At 45.1% G+C, this 16,446-nt stretch overlaps 1 protein-coding gene across 1 annotated transcript; it reads right to left on the minus strand.

Annotated features, from left to right (window-relative positions):
• Positions 1-7,612: 7,612 nt before the first annotated feature.
• Positions 7,613-8,551, minus strand: LOC101347954 (olfactory receptor 6B3-like). The gene has a single exon (XM_004386505.1). It carries the CDS (start codon positions 8,549-8,551, stop codon positions 7,613-7,615), a length of 939 nt encoding a protein of 312 aa, XP_004386562.1.
• Positions 8,552-16,446: the final 7,895 nt, after the last annotated feature.

Below are 16,446 nucleotides of genomic sequence, written 5' to 3' on the forward strand. Positions count from 1 at the left end.
TCCTCTGGGCTTGGGAGCTGCAAGTCTGCAAAACATCACCATGGCAGAATAAAAGGCTGAAGGGCAGCTAGGGGAGAGAGAATCAGAGCTAACTCTCGAGGGTGAGATTAGGTCCTGTTTCCAAAGACCCCCCGGCAAAAAAAAAAAAAAAAAACAGACTGGTTGCCATTGAGTAGATTCAGACTCATAGCGACCCTAAAGGACTGAGTAGAACTGCCCCATAGGGTTTTCAAAGAGTGGCTGGTGGATTCAAACTGCCCAACTTTTGGTTAGCAGCAGAGCTCTTAACCACTGCTCCACCAGGGCTCCACTTCCAAAGATGAGATTCCCAGAATTCAGGAGCCGCAGGACAGAGCAATCATATATTCATGTGCCAAGTTTTAAGTAGAAAAGTCCTCTGTGCTAACATTTAGATACAGTTAAGGAGGCAGCTACCAGGGAGAGAAGATATGCTGACAAATCAGCATTTGAAACTAAAGGAGGGAGGCTGCTTACTTTATTTACTCTGTGGTTTGGATCTGGAGCCTAATTTAAAAAGCAAGCAAGCAAAAGCATGCCTTGGATTTTCTAGCTTTTGCCAACATTCCTCCCACCCCCACCACTGTCTCAATCATGATGAAGATTTATTAACTCTCCCCGCTAAACTTTCAGAGATGGCAAGGCTGGTGTTCAATCCCTGACGTTCTGTGCATGTCATTGGAAGTTTTCCACAGAGAAGGAAAATTGGGTATAAACTGGGACCCTGTCCATGACTTTCCCTAGAGGACGAGTCCTCACGGTCTGAGAAGCCACTGTAAGTGAACGTGATTTGTCAAAGTGTCTCTTGCTCTGTGTGACCCAGCTGCTCCCACCTCCACCCTATATCACACACACACACACAAGAAATGGCTAAGAATGAGTTACCTCAGGGTACAGTTTTGAGTTCAGGAAGACATGGCTGTCCCCAATCAATTTCAAGGACTTAATGATTCCTTTAGGATGTCAACGGAAACCTAACCTCTCCGTTAAGGGCAAAGCAGTCATAATCCCCTTCCATTAAAAGGGTCTCCGTGTTTAATCCTGAATGTTTCCTCTCTGGACGCCAGCTGGGAACACGACGGCGATCTGTCCAGCTGAGCAGGCTTCCCAGTCCACAAGGACTGGGGCTCCTTAGAAGGTAGCGGCCCAAGCCATTTACTGGGCTTGTCTGGGGGGCTCCAGGTCTCATGCTCCTCATCCCTCTGGGCAGCAGAGTCCCCTCCCCAGATTTAAGCTGATTATTTGGGCAGTAGAAAATCCTGTGGAGCAGTTCTACTCTCTAACACGTGGGGTCACCATGGGTGGGGGCGGATTCAACAGCTGATAACAACAAAATGATCATTAATGAGTTGGCGACTTAATCACTAGATTGGTTGCTTAAACACAAAAATTTTGTTTATTTATGAAGTCAGGGGTCACTAGAGGCTATTCTCTCCTTTACCTGAACTTTCCGCAGTGGCTGTATTTTCTTTTTAAATAAACTTTCTGTTTTGGAATAATTTTAGAGAAAAGGGGCAAAGACAGTGCAGAGCATTCCCATATCCCCTTCACCCAGCATCCCCTGAGGTTCACATCTGACACAGCTAGGACACATTTGTCAGAACAAAGAGATTAACACTGGTACAATCCTGCCTACCGCATCGGGCAAATCTGCTGCAAAAGACCTCTTGAAAATGTTAAAAAGCAAATATATCGTCTTCAGTACTAAGGTACACCTGACTCAAGCCATGCTATTTTCAATTGTTTCATATGCATGCAAAAGCTGGACAATGAATAAGGAAGAAAGAAGAAGAATTGATGATTTGAATTATGGTGTTGGTGAAGAATATTGAATATACCATAGACTGCCAGAAGTACAGACAAATCTGTCCTGAAAGAAGTATAGCCAGAATGTTCCTTAGAAATGAAGATGGCAAGACTTCGCCGCATGTACTTTGGACATGTTATCAGGAGGGATTAGTCCCTGGAGAAGGACACCATACTTGGTAAATTAGAGGGTCAGCAAAAAAAGGAAGACCCTCAACAAGATGGATTGACACAGTGGCTGCAACAATGGATTGAAACATAGCATTGTGAAGATGGCGCAGGACTGAGCAGTGTTTTGTTCTGCTGTGCATGGGGTCAAAACAGACTCGACCGCATCTAACAGCACAACAGCATTACTATCGATCAGACTCCAGGCTTTATTTGGATGCCACCATTTTTTTCCCACCTATATACTTTTCCTGTTCCAACACAGGATCCCACATTGTGTTTAGAATGTTGTATTTTTAATTTGGTTGTTCTTTCCTGGCCCTCGTACAGAGACTGTAAGGTTAACTGAATTTGAATGAAGAAGCCCAGGGTACTCTCATCATAAACAAAGTTCTCCAAGATACTACAGAGATAAAGTGTTTTCCCAGTTAGCAAATTCAAACACAGAATTTTTAAGAAAATCTAAGAGATAAGAGTGAAGATTTCTGTACCCCAGACAGGACATCTTTTTAGGGGTCCATGAGTGGTGCAGTGGTTAAGAGCTACAGCTGCTATCCAAAAGGTCGGCAGTTCAAATCCACCAGTCGCTCCTTAGAAACCCCATGGGGCAATTCTACTCTGTCCTATAGGGTTGCTATGAGTCAGAATCGACTTGATGGCAATGGGTTTCTTTTTTTTATGGGTCGAGTGGGGTATCACAGTCATGGCTTCCTCTGCCCCTGCTTGAACCACCCACCTACGGCCACCTGCTAGGACACCTTGTCTTGTACCTGCAAAACCACCTAGCTCAGGCTGAGATAGTGCTGGACTGGGGATGGCTGTGCTCTGCTTTATTTGGTCCATGGAGACTCCGTGCTGGGTTTGGTAGCAATGCTGGGAGCTAGGATCCAGCATGGCATCCATGGATGTGAGGCCCAACTGCAGAGCACTGTGGGCCACTGGGCTGGGTGCCGGTGAGGGGGCTGCAGAGGGGAGGCCTGACCAGCCCCTGCCCGAGTTGGAGAGTCATGTGGAGTGGGGGCTGTCAATCACACACATACTCACAGGCGCAGCTCTCCACCATGCAAGTCTGCAAAGCCCTCGAAAACCGCAGCAGGACAAGCCAGTCGCGGGGTGGGAGCACAGTTCTTCCTGGGGTTGGGAGGCCTCCCCTTGAACTGCTGTAGCTGTCCACAGGAGCGAGGGGTACCTGTGTCCCACAGCCCCTGCCTGACCACAGGGACCAGATGCAGCTCCAACAAGCTGGTGAGAGGTGGGCTGGCTGAGGAGCTGGGGAAGGACAGGTGTGGCTTTTTCTACAGAGCATGGGGACTCCAGGGTCCAATTACTCAAGTGCAGAGGCTGATGCTCACACTGCCAATCATCAGGGCAGCCAGCCTCAGAGCTGCTGGGGCCAGGCAGCCCATAGGGCATGGGGACACAGGAGCCCCTGAGCCAGAGGCCTCGGTTTGGGTCCATCACTGGCTACCCAGGCAGCTGCCTCCTGCACAGGCTGGAGGAGTCGCTGTCCCTGGTCACCCGAGGCCCTGCTCTCAGCAGGAGTCAGCAAATGCCTATGCTGAGAACTAGGCCACACCTCTGTAGGGCACACGCCTCTGTAGCAGGAGTGGGGTGGGATAGAGGGACTGATTATGAGGCTGGGGGGTTGAGGCTAACACCAGCGCAGAGGGTGCCCCCGTCAGCCCGCCCTACACACAGCCATCAGGGACCCTGACAGATGCTGGGATGGGGTCTCTGCAGAGGACTAGCTGTGGCCTGCAAGCCCACGAACTGGCCTCGGCTTCTTCTCTGCTCTTCACTCTCCTGGCTCTGCCCTGCTCCCCCCATTCCAATCCCACTGTCCCCCGATGGTCCTCACACAGGCCTGGAACCAGTCTCCTCCCTCGGGGCTTTTGGACTCACTTTTCCCTCCCTTTGGAATGTTCTTCCCCAGATGTCTGCCTGTCTCCCTCAGTCCCTTTTTCCTTCCCGCACCCTCCCCCATTCATGAATTTCATACTCTCATCCCCTGTGGGATCAGTTTCCTAGCTGCTTAACAAAATGACTCAAACTGAGCAGGTTAGAGAACAGAAATGTATTCTGTCACAGTTCTGGAGGCTGAGAGTCTGAATTCAGGGCGTTGGCAGGGCCGTGCTCTCTCTGAAGGCTCTAGAGGAGGATACTTCCTTGTCTCTTCTGATTCTGGTGGCTCCAGGCATTCCATGGCTTGTGGTCACATCACGCCTCCGTCTTCACATGGCCTTCTCTTGAATGTTTCAAATCTCCTCTGTGTATCTCTTATAAGGACACCTGTCATTGGATTTAGGGCCACCCACCTAATCCAAGGAAGAGGAAGACCCTCAATGAGATGGATTGACACAGTGGCTGCAACAATAGGGTCAAGCATAACAACAATTGTGAGCATGGCGCAGGACCAAGCAGTGTTTCGTTCTGTGGCACAGAGGGTTGCTATGAGTCGGAATCAGCTCGATGGCACCTAACAACAACAACAACATCTGATCCAGGAGGATCTCCTCATCTCAAGATCCTTCACTTAATCACATCTGCAAAGAGCCTTTTTCCAAATAAGGCCACACTGATGGGTCCCAGGATTTTACGTAGACTTATTTTTGGGGGGCCACTTTTCGGCTTCCACGGCTGCTGTAGTTTTTCTCCTGAGCATGTATCACCTAATGTCATGCCGAGAGTTTTACTTATATATACTGTGTCTCTTCTCTTTCCCTTAAAAGGATGTGAACTCTAGGAGGGCTGAGATTTTTGTTTTTTGTTTTTTGTTTTTACTTTTTTAATTGTACTTTACATGAAGGTTTACAGAACAAACTAGCTTCTCATTAAACAGTATACATATTGTTTTGTGACATTGGTTGCCAACCCCACGACATGTCAACACTCTCCCCTTCTCGACCCTGGGTTCCCTGTTATCAGCTTTCCTGTCCCCTCCTGCCTTCTTATCCTTGCCCCTGAGCTGGTGCACCCATTTAGTCTGTTTTTGTTTTATGGGCCTGTCTAATCTTTGGCTGAAGGGTGAATCTCAGGAGTGACTTCAGTAGTGAGTTAAAGGATGTCCAGGGGCCATACTCTTGTGGTTTCTCCAGTGTCCATCAGACCAGTAAGTCTGGTCTTTTTTGGTGAATTTGAATTTTGTTCTACATCTCCAGCTCTGTCTGGGACCCTCTCTATCTGGGACCCTCTAGTGTGATCCCTGTCAGAGCAGTCGTTGGTGGTAGCCGGGCACCATCTAGTTGTGCTGGACTCAGTCTGGTGGAGGCTGTAGTAGTTGTAGTCCATTAGTTCTTTGGACTAATCTTTCCCTTGTTCTTTGGTTTTCTTCATTCTCCCTTGCTGTAGATGGAGAGGGCTGACATTTTTTTATTGTTTTGTTCATGTTTGTTCCTCAAGTGCCCAGATTAGTGCTTGGCACATAGTAGGTGCTTGAATGGTTGGATGGATAGATGATAGATAGATAGATGATAGAAGAATAGATGGCTGGATAGATGATAGGTAAGATGATAGATAGATACAAGGATGAATGAATGGATGGATAGATGATAGATAAGATAGATAGACAGATAGAATGGATGGATGGATAGATAGACAGATTGATAGATTGATAGAAGAATGGATGAATGGATAGAAAGATGATAGATAAGATAGATAGATGAATGGAAGGATGGATGAATGGGTGGGTGGATGGATGGATGGATGGATGGATGGATGGATGGATGGATGGATGAGTCAGTAACTCATGACCAGAGTGGTGTATGGATGGAGGAGACCAGGGGTTTCCCAGGGCAGTTATCACTTCCTGGCCAAGCTGTGGTGGTGGTGGGGATGCTGGCTCTTGGGAGTTCTGTAGGTAGCTCCCAGCACAGTAAATGTTAGCTGAAAGCATTGTTTGGGATCCCAGGCTGATGGGCAACACATGATATTCTTACCTGGGACTCGTGCCCATTCTCCAAATGATGGAGGGTCCCATTGTCCGATGTGGTGAGTGGGACGTGAACAACCAGCTGCACGTGGAGACATGTAGGAGACTTCCCACCATGATCCTCAGAAGGCTCAGTTCTCACTCTGCACTGATGAAGGGCTGCCAGAGGGGCACATGGGCTCTGGGCAACATGAGGAGCTGGGGATGGACAGGCAATATGCCAGGAACAACATGGGGATGTGAAACACTTGAGAGGATGGGCAGAGAGGCAGAATTCACACGTGAGACTTGCAAGGGATATTCTACAGAGTTTTCTTGGCTGTAATAATTATGGAAGCAGATTGCCAGGCCTTTCTTCTGTGGTGCCACTTGGTAGATTTGAACTCCTAACCTTTACATTAGTAGTTGAGCATAAATCTTTCGTGCCACCCAGGGACTTTGGATGGTGGACAGGTAAGTTAAAGTGACACAATACCCTTTTACCAAAATTCAGCGATTTCCTTTTCCATTAAGCATTCCTCTGGTTTTTGTAAGCTTTGAATAGATTCAAGAACTCCAAAAAAGTTGACTGACTTTCAGATCATTCTGACAGAGTTTTGGAGTGCCCTACTCCATCATTTTCAGGGACATCTCTTTTCAGTGTTTAAAACATTGTTCCCAGTTGTCTGATATACTGGGTTTTGAGCTCTGGGGTTAATCAGAGTTTCCTGGGTAGCTGTTTAACTTTTCAAGGTTCTCTAAAGATGCTTGGGCACCACATCCTGAGATCCTGTTCCTGAAGATCTGAGGCAAGGTATTCAGCACTCTGCCTGTGAGTCTGTGCACCTCCCGCCCCCACAGAACACCCACTCTAAGATATGGGCTCTCTTTTCAAGACCCATGGGGCACAGTTTCTGGGGAATGATGCTGGGGTCTTGAGAGAGCTCCTGTTTTTTTTCCCTTGGATGGCTAGAAACTTCTCCTGAGCCTTGGGGTCTTAAGTCAGCAAATGTTTGTCGACTACCCACCAGATAACACACCGTGCTGGGCTGCAAAGATCCAACAAGGAATAAGACAAACATGGTTCCTGCCAACTAGGGTTTCTGCATGTATTACAGGTCACTCAGATGGCCTCACACAGTAATAACCTTTTTATTCTTGAAAAATCAGAGTGCAGTGGGAGTGAGTGTGATGGATGGAAAAAGGAGAGGCTGCTCTCCAGCTCAGAATCATTAGAAAAGAACAAGCCTAGAGTGTTTAAAACAAAGAGTTCATTGGTCTTTACAATTCCAAGGACTGCTTTGTTTTGAGAACACTTGGATTTCATTTCACCACATAGTCCAATATTTCAGGATCATAAAGCACCACAATTTATTCAGGATTTTAAAATCTCAGATGACCTAGTATATTTTGCTCTCTTTAAATGTGCAGGGTAATCTTAGAGGTAAGGAAATTTTATTAAACTTTACCAGCTTCTGCTCTGCTCATATATAAAATGCCGGAGGTTATGGTATTACAACACCAGCAACAATACCTATGATAATGATCTCCATGAGCTGAAACAGGAAAAGAGGTGTGAAAGGACTTTTAAAAATAACGAAGCACTACAACAATGTGAGGACCTTCATTATTACAAGTTCGAACATCCTCATCAGAGAGGCTGGAGTTTCTCAGCTGATGTTCTAGAAGGGTTGAATGCCAATGTGTGGCCTCCTATGGTAGAGCTAGACCAAAGCCCAAAGCCTTCTTCAAGGCATTCTTAAATTCTCTGTTCCTCAGGCAGTAGATCAAGGGGTTCAAGATGGGGGTGAGGACAGTGTACAAAACAGAAATAAGTTTGTTAGAATTTCGTGTATCAATGGCCTGAGGCCGGACATACATGAACAGCAAGGCTGTATAGAATATGGTGACCACGGTGAGGTGGGAGGCACAGGTAGAGAAGGCCCTCCAACGTCCAGTGGCTGAAGGGATGCGAAGGACAGCCAGGGTGATGTGTCCATAGGAGAGCACTGTGGCCACCAGTGGGAACACCAGGATGATGAAGGCCAGGATAAAGTCTACCAGCTCCGCTGTTGAGAAGTCTGTGCATGCCAGTTTGAGGATGGGGGAAATATCACAGAAAAAGTGGTTCAAGACATTGGAGCCACAGAACATAGCTCTGGAGATAAAGTAGATCTTGATCACAGATATAATGAAGCCACTCACAAAGGAGAAGACCACTAGCTGGACACAGAGACCTGTGGTCATGATGACTTGGTAGTGCAGGGGGTGGCAGATGGCCACATAGCGGTCATAGGCCATGGACGCCAGGAGCACACACTCTGTGCAAACCAGGGAGCTGAAGAAGTAGAGCTGAGTCATGCATCCCACGAAAGAGATGTGCTTCCTCTGGAGGAGGAAGCCATCCAACATCTTAGGGATGATGTCACACACATACCATATCTCCAAGGATGACATGATGCCCAGAAAGTAGTACATGGGCCTATGGAGGGAGGTGCTGCTCCAGACAGTGAGGATGATGGCCAGGTTCTCCACCAGGACAAAGAGGTATGTGAACAGGAAGATGAGAAAGAGCACATACTGCATCTTAGGGGCCGTGGGGAAGCCCACCAGAATGAAGGCACTGACCTTGGTGACATTCTCATCCCTCATTTTCTGTGCTTGGGAGCTGTGGGTCTGTAAAACAGAGTAAAGGGCTGAAGGGCAGCTGGGGAAAGAGAATCAGAGCTAATTCCCTAGAGTGAGATTAGGTCCTGACTTCCAAAGACCAGATACCTGATCTCTGGAAGAGGCATACCCAAGTTTAGCATTTAGTATCAGATTCTGTGTAGGTTCTAGATCTCCTTGTGATGGGATTACACTAAGATTCGGTTTCTGGAATACTCTGCCTCCACCCCAAGCAGCCCACAATGTTCTTGAAATTGTGCAATTTTCTGAAAAATCTAGATTCACCAAAGAATCTAATAATAATAAAGAAGTCCACTGCTCTCCACTTTTCCTTTTCCCTCACAACTGCTCCAGGTCATCTGGGTCTATAACTGGATGGCTAGCATTGTTCTTCAAGGAACCCTGGTGACGCAGGGGTTAAGTGCTCGGTGGCTAACTGAAAGGTTGGTAGTTCAAACCCACCAACCACTCTGTGGGAGAAAGATGTGGCAGTCTGCTTCTGTAAAGATTACAGCCTTGGGAACCCTATGGGGTAGTTATACCCCGTCACATAGGCTCACTATGAGTCGGAATCAGCTTGATGGCAATGGGTAGCATGTTCTTCTACACTAGTAGATGGTTGACCTTTTGCTTATTTTAGATTTGATTTTGTAAGAGAAAGTGACATAGGCAGGGCTCAAATGATAATAGGGTGAGCCTCATCCAGGTTAACTAGAACCCAAACCCAGACACATCCACAGTGCCAGAAAGTCTTCCATAGAGCAAGGGGCTCCCAGGCCAAGAAGAAAAACTGATCTAGTGTCTGTCTTTGTGCCATATCAAGACCCCTTTTAAAATACTGTAAAACAACAAAAAGACAAAACCAATAACATTAAATAAGTCCAGAGGGGACTATCAGCAAAGAAGAAATTTCAGCAAAGTTCTAGAAGAGAGCAAACAGACAGTAGGAAGAAATCTCAGCAAAGTTCTGGAAGAGAGCAAACAGACAGTAGGAATGTGTTTGAAGGCCTGTGGCTGAGAATGAAGGGCCTGGCAACCCACTTCCATAAGATTACAGCACAAAAAAACCCTATGGAGCACAGTTCCACTCTGAAGCACATGGGGCCACCATGAGTTGGATCAACTTGACAGCAAAGATTTGGGTTTTTTTTAGGGGGGCAGGTTTTGGTAGCTGAGGAAGGAACCATCTGCTTAGCACATGGCGAGTGTGATGGAGTGGGAGTGAGAATGGGAATGGGAACAGGGGATGAATATAGACTGTTTCCAGAACAGTCCAGGAGCTGCCCCTGTAGGGCTCTCTCCAGCTCCCTTGTGGGGGTTGGCCACCCAGAGCCTGCCTCAGTGAAATAAAGGAACAGCTACCTCCTCCTTATCAAGTGCCAAGTATTTGAATGTAGATCACCTCATTTAATACTCACCACGGTCCTGGAAAACAGGGGTTCCTATCTCCATTTTCAGATGAACAATATGAGGCCCAGGGGAGAGGTTGGTGGACTTACCAAAGTTCCCGGCCGCACCAGGGCACACACCAGGGTCTTTTAATCTCTTCCTGTCGGATATCAACAACAGAAAAAAATGAACCCATTTTGGTGTGGGCTACAAATTTGCAATTATTAAGGTGGATAGACATAGCTGCTGGCTGCCTTCTGACGCTACTCTAATAGGCTATAAAAACAAAAGCCCACAAAGTAGATAGCATTATTCAGAAGGAAAGGCAGAGAATACCTTTCAAGAAACAAGTACAGGGATGTGGAAAATAGATTAGTTAAAGCAAATATTCAAATTAATGAACAAAATCGTTGGCAACAACCTAATTTTTCATCAATAAGGGACAGACTAAGTAAGTTTTGTCACATCCATAGTAACAAACACTAAACAGTCATTGAAAAGAAAGGGAAGGGCTAGCTACAGATACGGAATGATTTCTGAGCTATACTGTTACGTTTTTAAATGTTTAAACAGCGTGCTAGGAGCCTGGAGGTGCAGTGGTTAAGTGCTTGGCTGCTAACAGAAAGGTTGGCTGATTCGAACCCACCAGCCAGTCCGTAGTAGAAAGGTGTGGTAGTCTGCTTCTGTAAAGACTACAATCTTGGAAACCCTATGGTGCACTTCTACTCTATTCTACAAGGTCGCTATGAGTCAGAATCAACTCCAAGGCAACAGGTTTGTAGTATGCCTCCACTGGGATAAATAAAAGTATACGCTGGTGTAATGGATTGAATCGCACCCCCACAGAATATGTGTCAGCTTGGCTAGAGCATGATTCCTAGTATTGTGTGGTTGTCCACTATTTTGTGACCTGATGTAATTATTCTGTGTGTTATACATTCTCACTTCTATCATGTTAATGAGGCAGGATTAGAAGCAGTTATGTTAATGAGGCAGCACACAATCTACAGGATTAGGTTGTGTCTTGATTCAGTCACTTTTGAGATACGAAAGAGAGAAGGGAGCAGAGAGGAGAAGGATCTCCGACCACCAAGAAAGAAGAGCCAGCAGCCAAGCAGCACGTCCTTTGGACCCAGGGTCCTTACGCTGAGAAACTTCTAGACCCAAGGGAAGATTGATGACAAGGACCTTGCCCCAGAACTGACAGAGACAGAAAGGCTTCCCCTGGAGCTGGTGCCCTGAATTCATACTTCTAGCCTCCTAGACTGTGAGAATAAATTTCTGTTTGTTAAAGCCATCCACTTGTGGTATTTCTGTTATAGCAGCGCTAGGTAACTAAGACAACTGGTGAATAGTGTATGTGAGTAGGTGATCTCTGACGATCAGGCAAGATGCTGGGAACACTCCTCTCTGAGTGGGGAAGTAGGTCCCTGGACACAGGGGTGGCAGGTAGATGTTTTCACGATAAACCTTTTCCTAACTTCTAAATTTTGATTCATGTGCATGTATCTCGTATTCGAAAGAGTAATATATGATTTATTTTAAAATTATCTAAGTTTTCCTTTAAAAAGAAAAAGTTATGGATTGGACTAAAAATTCAACAATTCAGCGTTTTCCTAAACCACAGTTCCACATCTATGCGGAAAAACACATGTAGACTAAATGATTAAACTGGCATAAAGTGTGTTATTCAATATATGATGCTTTTAAAATCCTGAGCTACAAATTACAGAATAGTAACAAAAGCATGTGTTTCCCCAAAATGGCACAGAAACAACCCAAAAGGAAAACCTAAAAGAAATATGAAATAGAAAGATAAAGATCAGAGCACGGTAAGCAAGCACATGATTGAGACTCTAAGTATCTGAACATTATGTAACTAATATGAATTTATCAGAGCTTTGGAGAAAAATACACAGAAAATGTAGGGAATTGTTAAAACATCTTGTTGGTGCCTGGCACGTACCATTCCATAAATGGTAGCAATCAAGTGCACAAAGGTTGAATAAACAAAATATAATCAAATAGTTTTCTCATTAATACACTGATTTAAAACAAACAGCTTAAATCACGATGTGAGGCATCGTAGGATGGTACAAAATCAAAACCAAAACCCAAACCCGTTGCCGTCGAGTCGATTCTGACTCATAGTGACCCTACAGGACAGAGTAGAACTGCCCCATAGGCTTTCCAAGGAGTGGTTGGTGGACTCCTACTGCCGACCTTTTGGTTAGCAGCCCGGCTCTTAACCACTGCGCCACCAGGATGGTGTAAAGGGGAAATAAATTTAATTGAAGAGACATGCAGGCTTCCAGCCCTTGCTCAGGTCACGTCTTGTACCTGGAATGCTCCCATGCCCGGCCCTGCCCCCACAGGTCTGGGGAGTCCTGCTGTGGTCCTCCTCTGTGCTCCCATCACCCCATCCCCACCTCCATGCTCACTCCCACCCCTCTGTTTGCACTTGCCAATATTCTTGCTGTCTACCCACTAGACTGAAGCTCCCAAGGGCAGCTCGCTCACCACTGAACCTCAGAACCGAACACAGTTCCCCGCACAGGATAGGAATCTATGGACTCGGAAGAACGAATGTCCATGGGAAACATAAAGAAGAGAGTCTGCTGAAAGTAAATGTTTCAGCAAAAGATGGCAGATTGAGAGTACTTGTTTATTTCTACCACCACAACCACCTGCACCCTTTTCTCCTTCCTCTTGGACCCTAAATCCCAGAGACATGACTTAGACAATGTAAAAACTAGAGGGGAACCCTCCTCACACAGGAAGTTGGGGAAGGAAGTTGTCCAAAGGCCAAGAGGTTTGAAGGTGTTGCCAAACTCCTGCATTTGGCAGAGATAAAGTACTCATAAAGCTGACTTATAGGTCAGAGCTTCAAGGGGGCACTGTAGTCCCAGAGGACGTGGATGGCAGGAATCTGGACCCTCAGAGTCCCCTGGAATGGGAGGTGAGGGTGAGGGCTGGGTCGGGATCAGGCCATAAGACTGATGGAGGCACTGTTTGGGAGTCTTTTTTGTTTGTTTGTTTCCCCAACAGAATTTTTTTTTTCTTTTTTTATTGAACTTTAGATGAAGGTTTACAGAACAAACTAGCTTCTCATTAAACAGCTAGTACACATATTGTTTAATGACATTAGTTAACAATCCCATGACATGTCAGTACTCTCCCTTCTCAATCTTGGGTTCCCTATTACCAGCTTTCCTGTCCTCTCCTGCCTTTTAGTCCTTGCCCCTGGGCTGGTGTGCCCCTTTAGTCTCCTTTTGTCCTATGAGTGTGTCTAATCTTTGGCTAAAAGGTGAACCTCTGGAGTGACTTCATTACTGGACTAAAAGTGTGTCCGGGAGCCATACTCTCAGGGTTTCTCCAGTCTCTGCCAGGCCAGTAAGTCTGGTCTTTTTTTGTGAGTTAGAATTTTGTTCTGTGTTTTTGTCCAGCTCTATCCGGCACCCTCTTTTGTGATCCCTGTCAGTGCAGTCCGTGGTGGTAGCCAGGCACCAACTAATTGTACTGGACTCAGTCTGGTGGAGGCCATGGTAGTTGTGGTCTATTAGTCTTTTGGAGTAACATTTCCCCTTTGTCTTTAGTTTTATTCATTTTCCCTTGCTCCTGAAGGGGTGAGACCAGTGGAGTATCCTAAATGGCCGCTGACAGGCTTTTAAGACCCCAGACGCTACTCAGCAAAGTAGAATGTAGAACATTTTCTTTATAAACTGTGTTATGCCAATTGAGCTACATGTTTCCTGAGTCCATGGTCCCCACAGCTCTCAGCCCAGTAATTCGGTCTCTCAGGGAGTTTGGATTTGTCCATGAAGCTTCCATGACCTTACCCTGAACAAGTTGTGCAGGCTTCTGTTTGGGAATCTTTTTGTCACTACAAATCAGCACAAGGGGAGTGGTGACGGAGCTCAGGAGGCTGTGACAGGGTACAGGTACAGTGGCAGCACAGCCACATGTCAGGGGAGATGAGTGGCTAGTTTTGGAACTTCAAGGAAAAAAGAATCCTAAAAGCATCTAGGCAGAATCAAATCAGTTTTACAAAATAGAAGCTCAATTGGATTAGCTTTAATTTTCACACACAAAAAACGAGAGGCCAGCAAGACAGTGGCGAATCTTCTGAAGAGTGACAAAGACTGAGACAGTTGAACGCTGTGGCCACCCCCGTGGTTCCTCAGGTGTGAGGGCAACAGAAGAGTGTACTCAACAAGCACCTGTTCTAGGTGAGAACTGACACTCTCTCCCTCCGTATAAAACTCAAAATGTTGCAGCTATTAACCTGAGATAAAATAACAACCCTCAACGCAGGCGATCACAGCATTAAATAAAACTTAGAGTGGGAAAGAAAACACAGCATTTCATATTAACAAATGTTGTCAACATAATCACAAAAAATGCAAAAGTCAATACTTGTTGATTGAGAAGATATATAATGTAAAATAATAATGATAGTGGATTTGGATAAAAAGGAACCTGGGATTAGGTATATTAGGAAAACCCTGGATGAGGCAAAGATGGCAGTAAGGAAGAAGTGGGTTAGCTGCCTTATTTTCACAAGAGGAAATCAAAAGGCTATTTTTTTTTTAATGTACGGAGTTTCGAATTAGAGCAACATAAGTTCTTGAGAATTTGAATGCAAATAATAGTTTTTTAAAAAGTTAAATTCTAATAATGAAAGAACAACAGAAGAATATAGAAATAAAGGAAAGAACAATAAGACATACAAAACAAACCACAGCAATGATGGAAGTAAGAAAAATATCAGTAGTGGCCATAAATGTAAATAGGATAAACTCACTTGGCAAAAGAAAATGACTACCAAATTATGGGGAAGAAGAAAAACCTATTATATAATACTACAAGATGTAGACCTAAAAACTCAGAAAGGTTGAAATTACAAACTTAGATTCAGGTATACCAAATGGAAGAAAGGAACCAAGGAATGAAGGAAAAAGAGACAGGAAGGAAAGAAAGAAGAAATAAAAAAGGAAGGAAAGAAGGAGGGAGGGAGAAAAGAAGGAAGGAAGGAGTGGATTTCAGAATTAATATCTAATCAAGTGAAACTCAAGACCCCACATGGTCATTTTTATTGCTGAGGCTTTCAGTGAATAATAAAAGCTTAACACAGAGTCAGCAAAAACCTGATGTTAACAGAGGGGAAATATCCAGAAACAAAGTAGTAGCAGCAGACTTTCGTCCATATCTCTCATTCCTGGATGAACCACACGGTAAATTAAATAAGGGTGCAGACGATCAGGATAATACAATTTATGATGCTGATTTCATGACTATTAAACTCAGGACCTTGAGAAGAAAGAATACACCTTTGTTTCTAGTGCCCATGGGGATTTTTGGGAAAAGACTCTGTAATGGCATCAAAGAAAAATTCAATGAATTCCAAAAGTAGGCATCATACGTTCCCCATTTCCTTAAAAGCAATGGAATAAAAAATTGAAATTTAATGTCAGACTAAACACAAACTCCTAACCACACGGAAAAATTTTTAAAAGGCCCTCTAATAACAAACTCTTCATTCAAAGAAGGAATCATAATTGTAATTACAGACTACATAGAAAATAATAACAATGAACACACCGTATATATGTGACAGAGCCAATTGGTATTCAGAGGCAATTTCATGGTCCTAAATGCTTTCAACTTGTAATCAGCAAGAAGGAAAAAATAAATGAGTATTCAATTCAGACAGAAAAAACAGAAAGTAAATCAAAGGGAAGCAGAAAGGAAATCTAAAAGAAAAGTACAAAGTAAAAGTAAAACCATTCTCAGCTAATTAAAAAAAGAGATGATACAATTAGACATGAGCAGCAAGAATGGGTCTGGGGCAGGATCAGGACAGTTTAATAAACAGGAAAATACAAATCCACCATTTTAGTGATGATAAAGGGGATCGACCGCAGATAGAAGAAGGAGATCCATCAAATTATGGGGGGATGAGCAGCAACATTTTGTTGGAAAGCACCTACTATGTGTCCTGTGAAAAAGTCCTCTTCTAGCTTCCTGCTACAGATTAGGAAAATGACCCTCTGAGAGCTTAGAAGATTTGTCCCCCCTCTCCCACCCAGCAAATCACCAGAACTGGTAGAGTCCAGCCCTCACCACAGATGTGGAGTGGGAGGCTCTGTCCTGCTGCTCTTTGGGGCTGGGTTTGGGTTGGTCTTCGGTTGGAGATGGGGTTGGATTTTCAGTATCGTTTAGGGCAGCACCTTCAGTGGGAGCCAGCTTAGTGGACTGGTCACATCCATGCCCATATGAGGGCAGGGAAATGACCCTCCTTCAGGATGGACACCCTTCCTCGGTCCCCTCGTCCACTCGGTTAGAGCAAAACGCCTCAGAGAAGCGATTCTCACTTTGCCTTGAATCTTTTCCCACTTCCTGCAGCCCTCAAGCCTCCTAAATGTAATGAAAACCTGGGGTCATTTTTGGCTTGTCAAAGACGGGATACGTGGGCGTTGAGATGGGCGACA

The sequence above is a fragment of the Trichechus manatus genome, unplaced genomic scaffold, assembly GCF_000243295.1.
Source record: "Trichechus manatus latirostris isolate Lorelei unplaced genomic scaffold, TriManLat1.0 scaffold00165, whole genome shotgun sequence".
In the NCBI taxonomy this organism is placed as follows: Eukaryota; Metazoa; Chordata; class Mammalia; order Sirenia; family Trichechidae; genus Trichechus; species Trichechus manatus.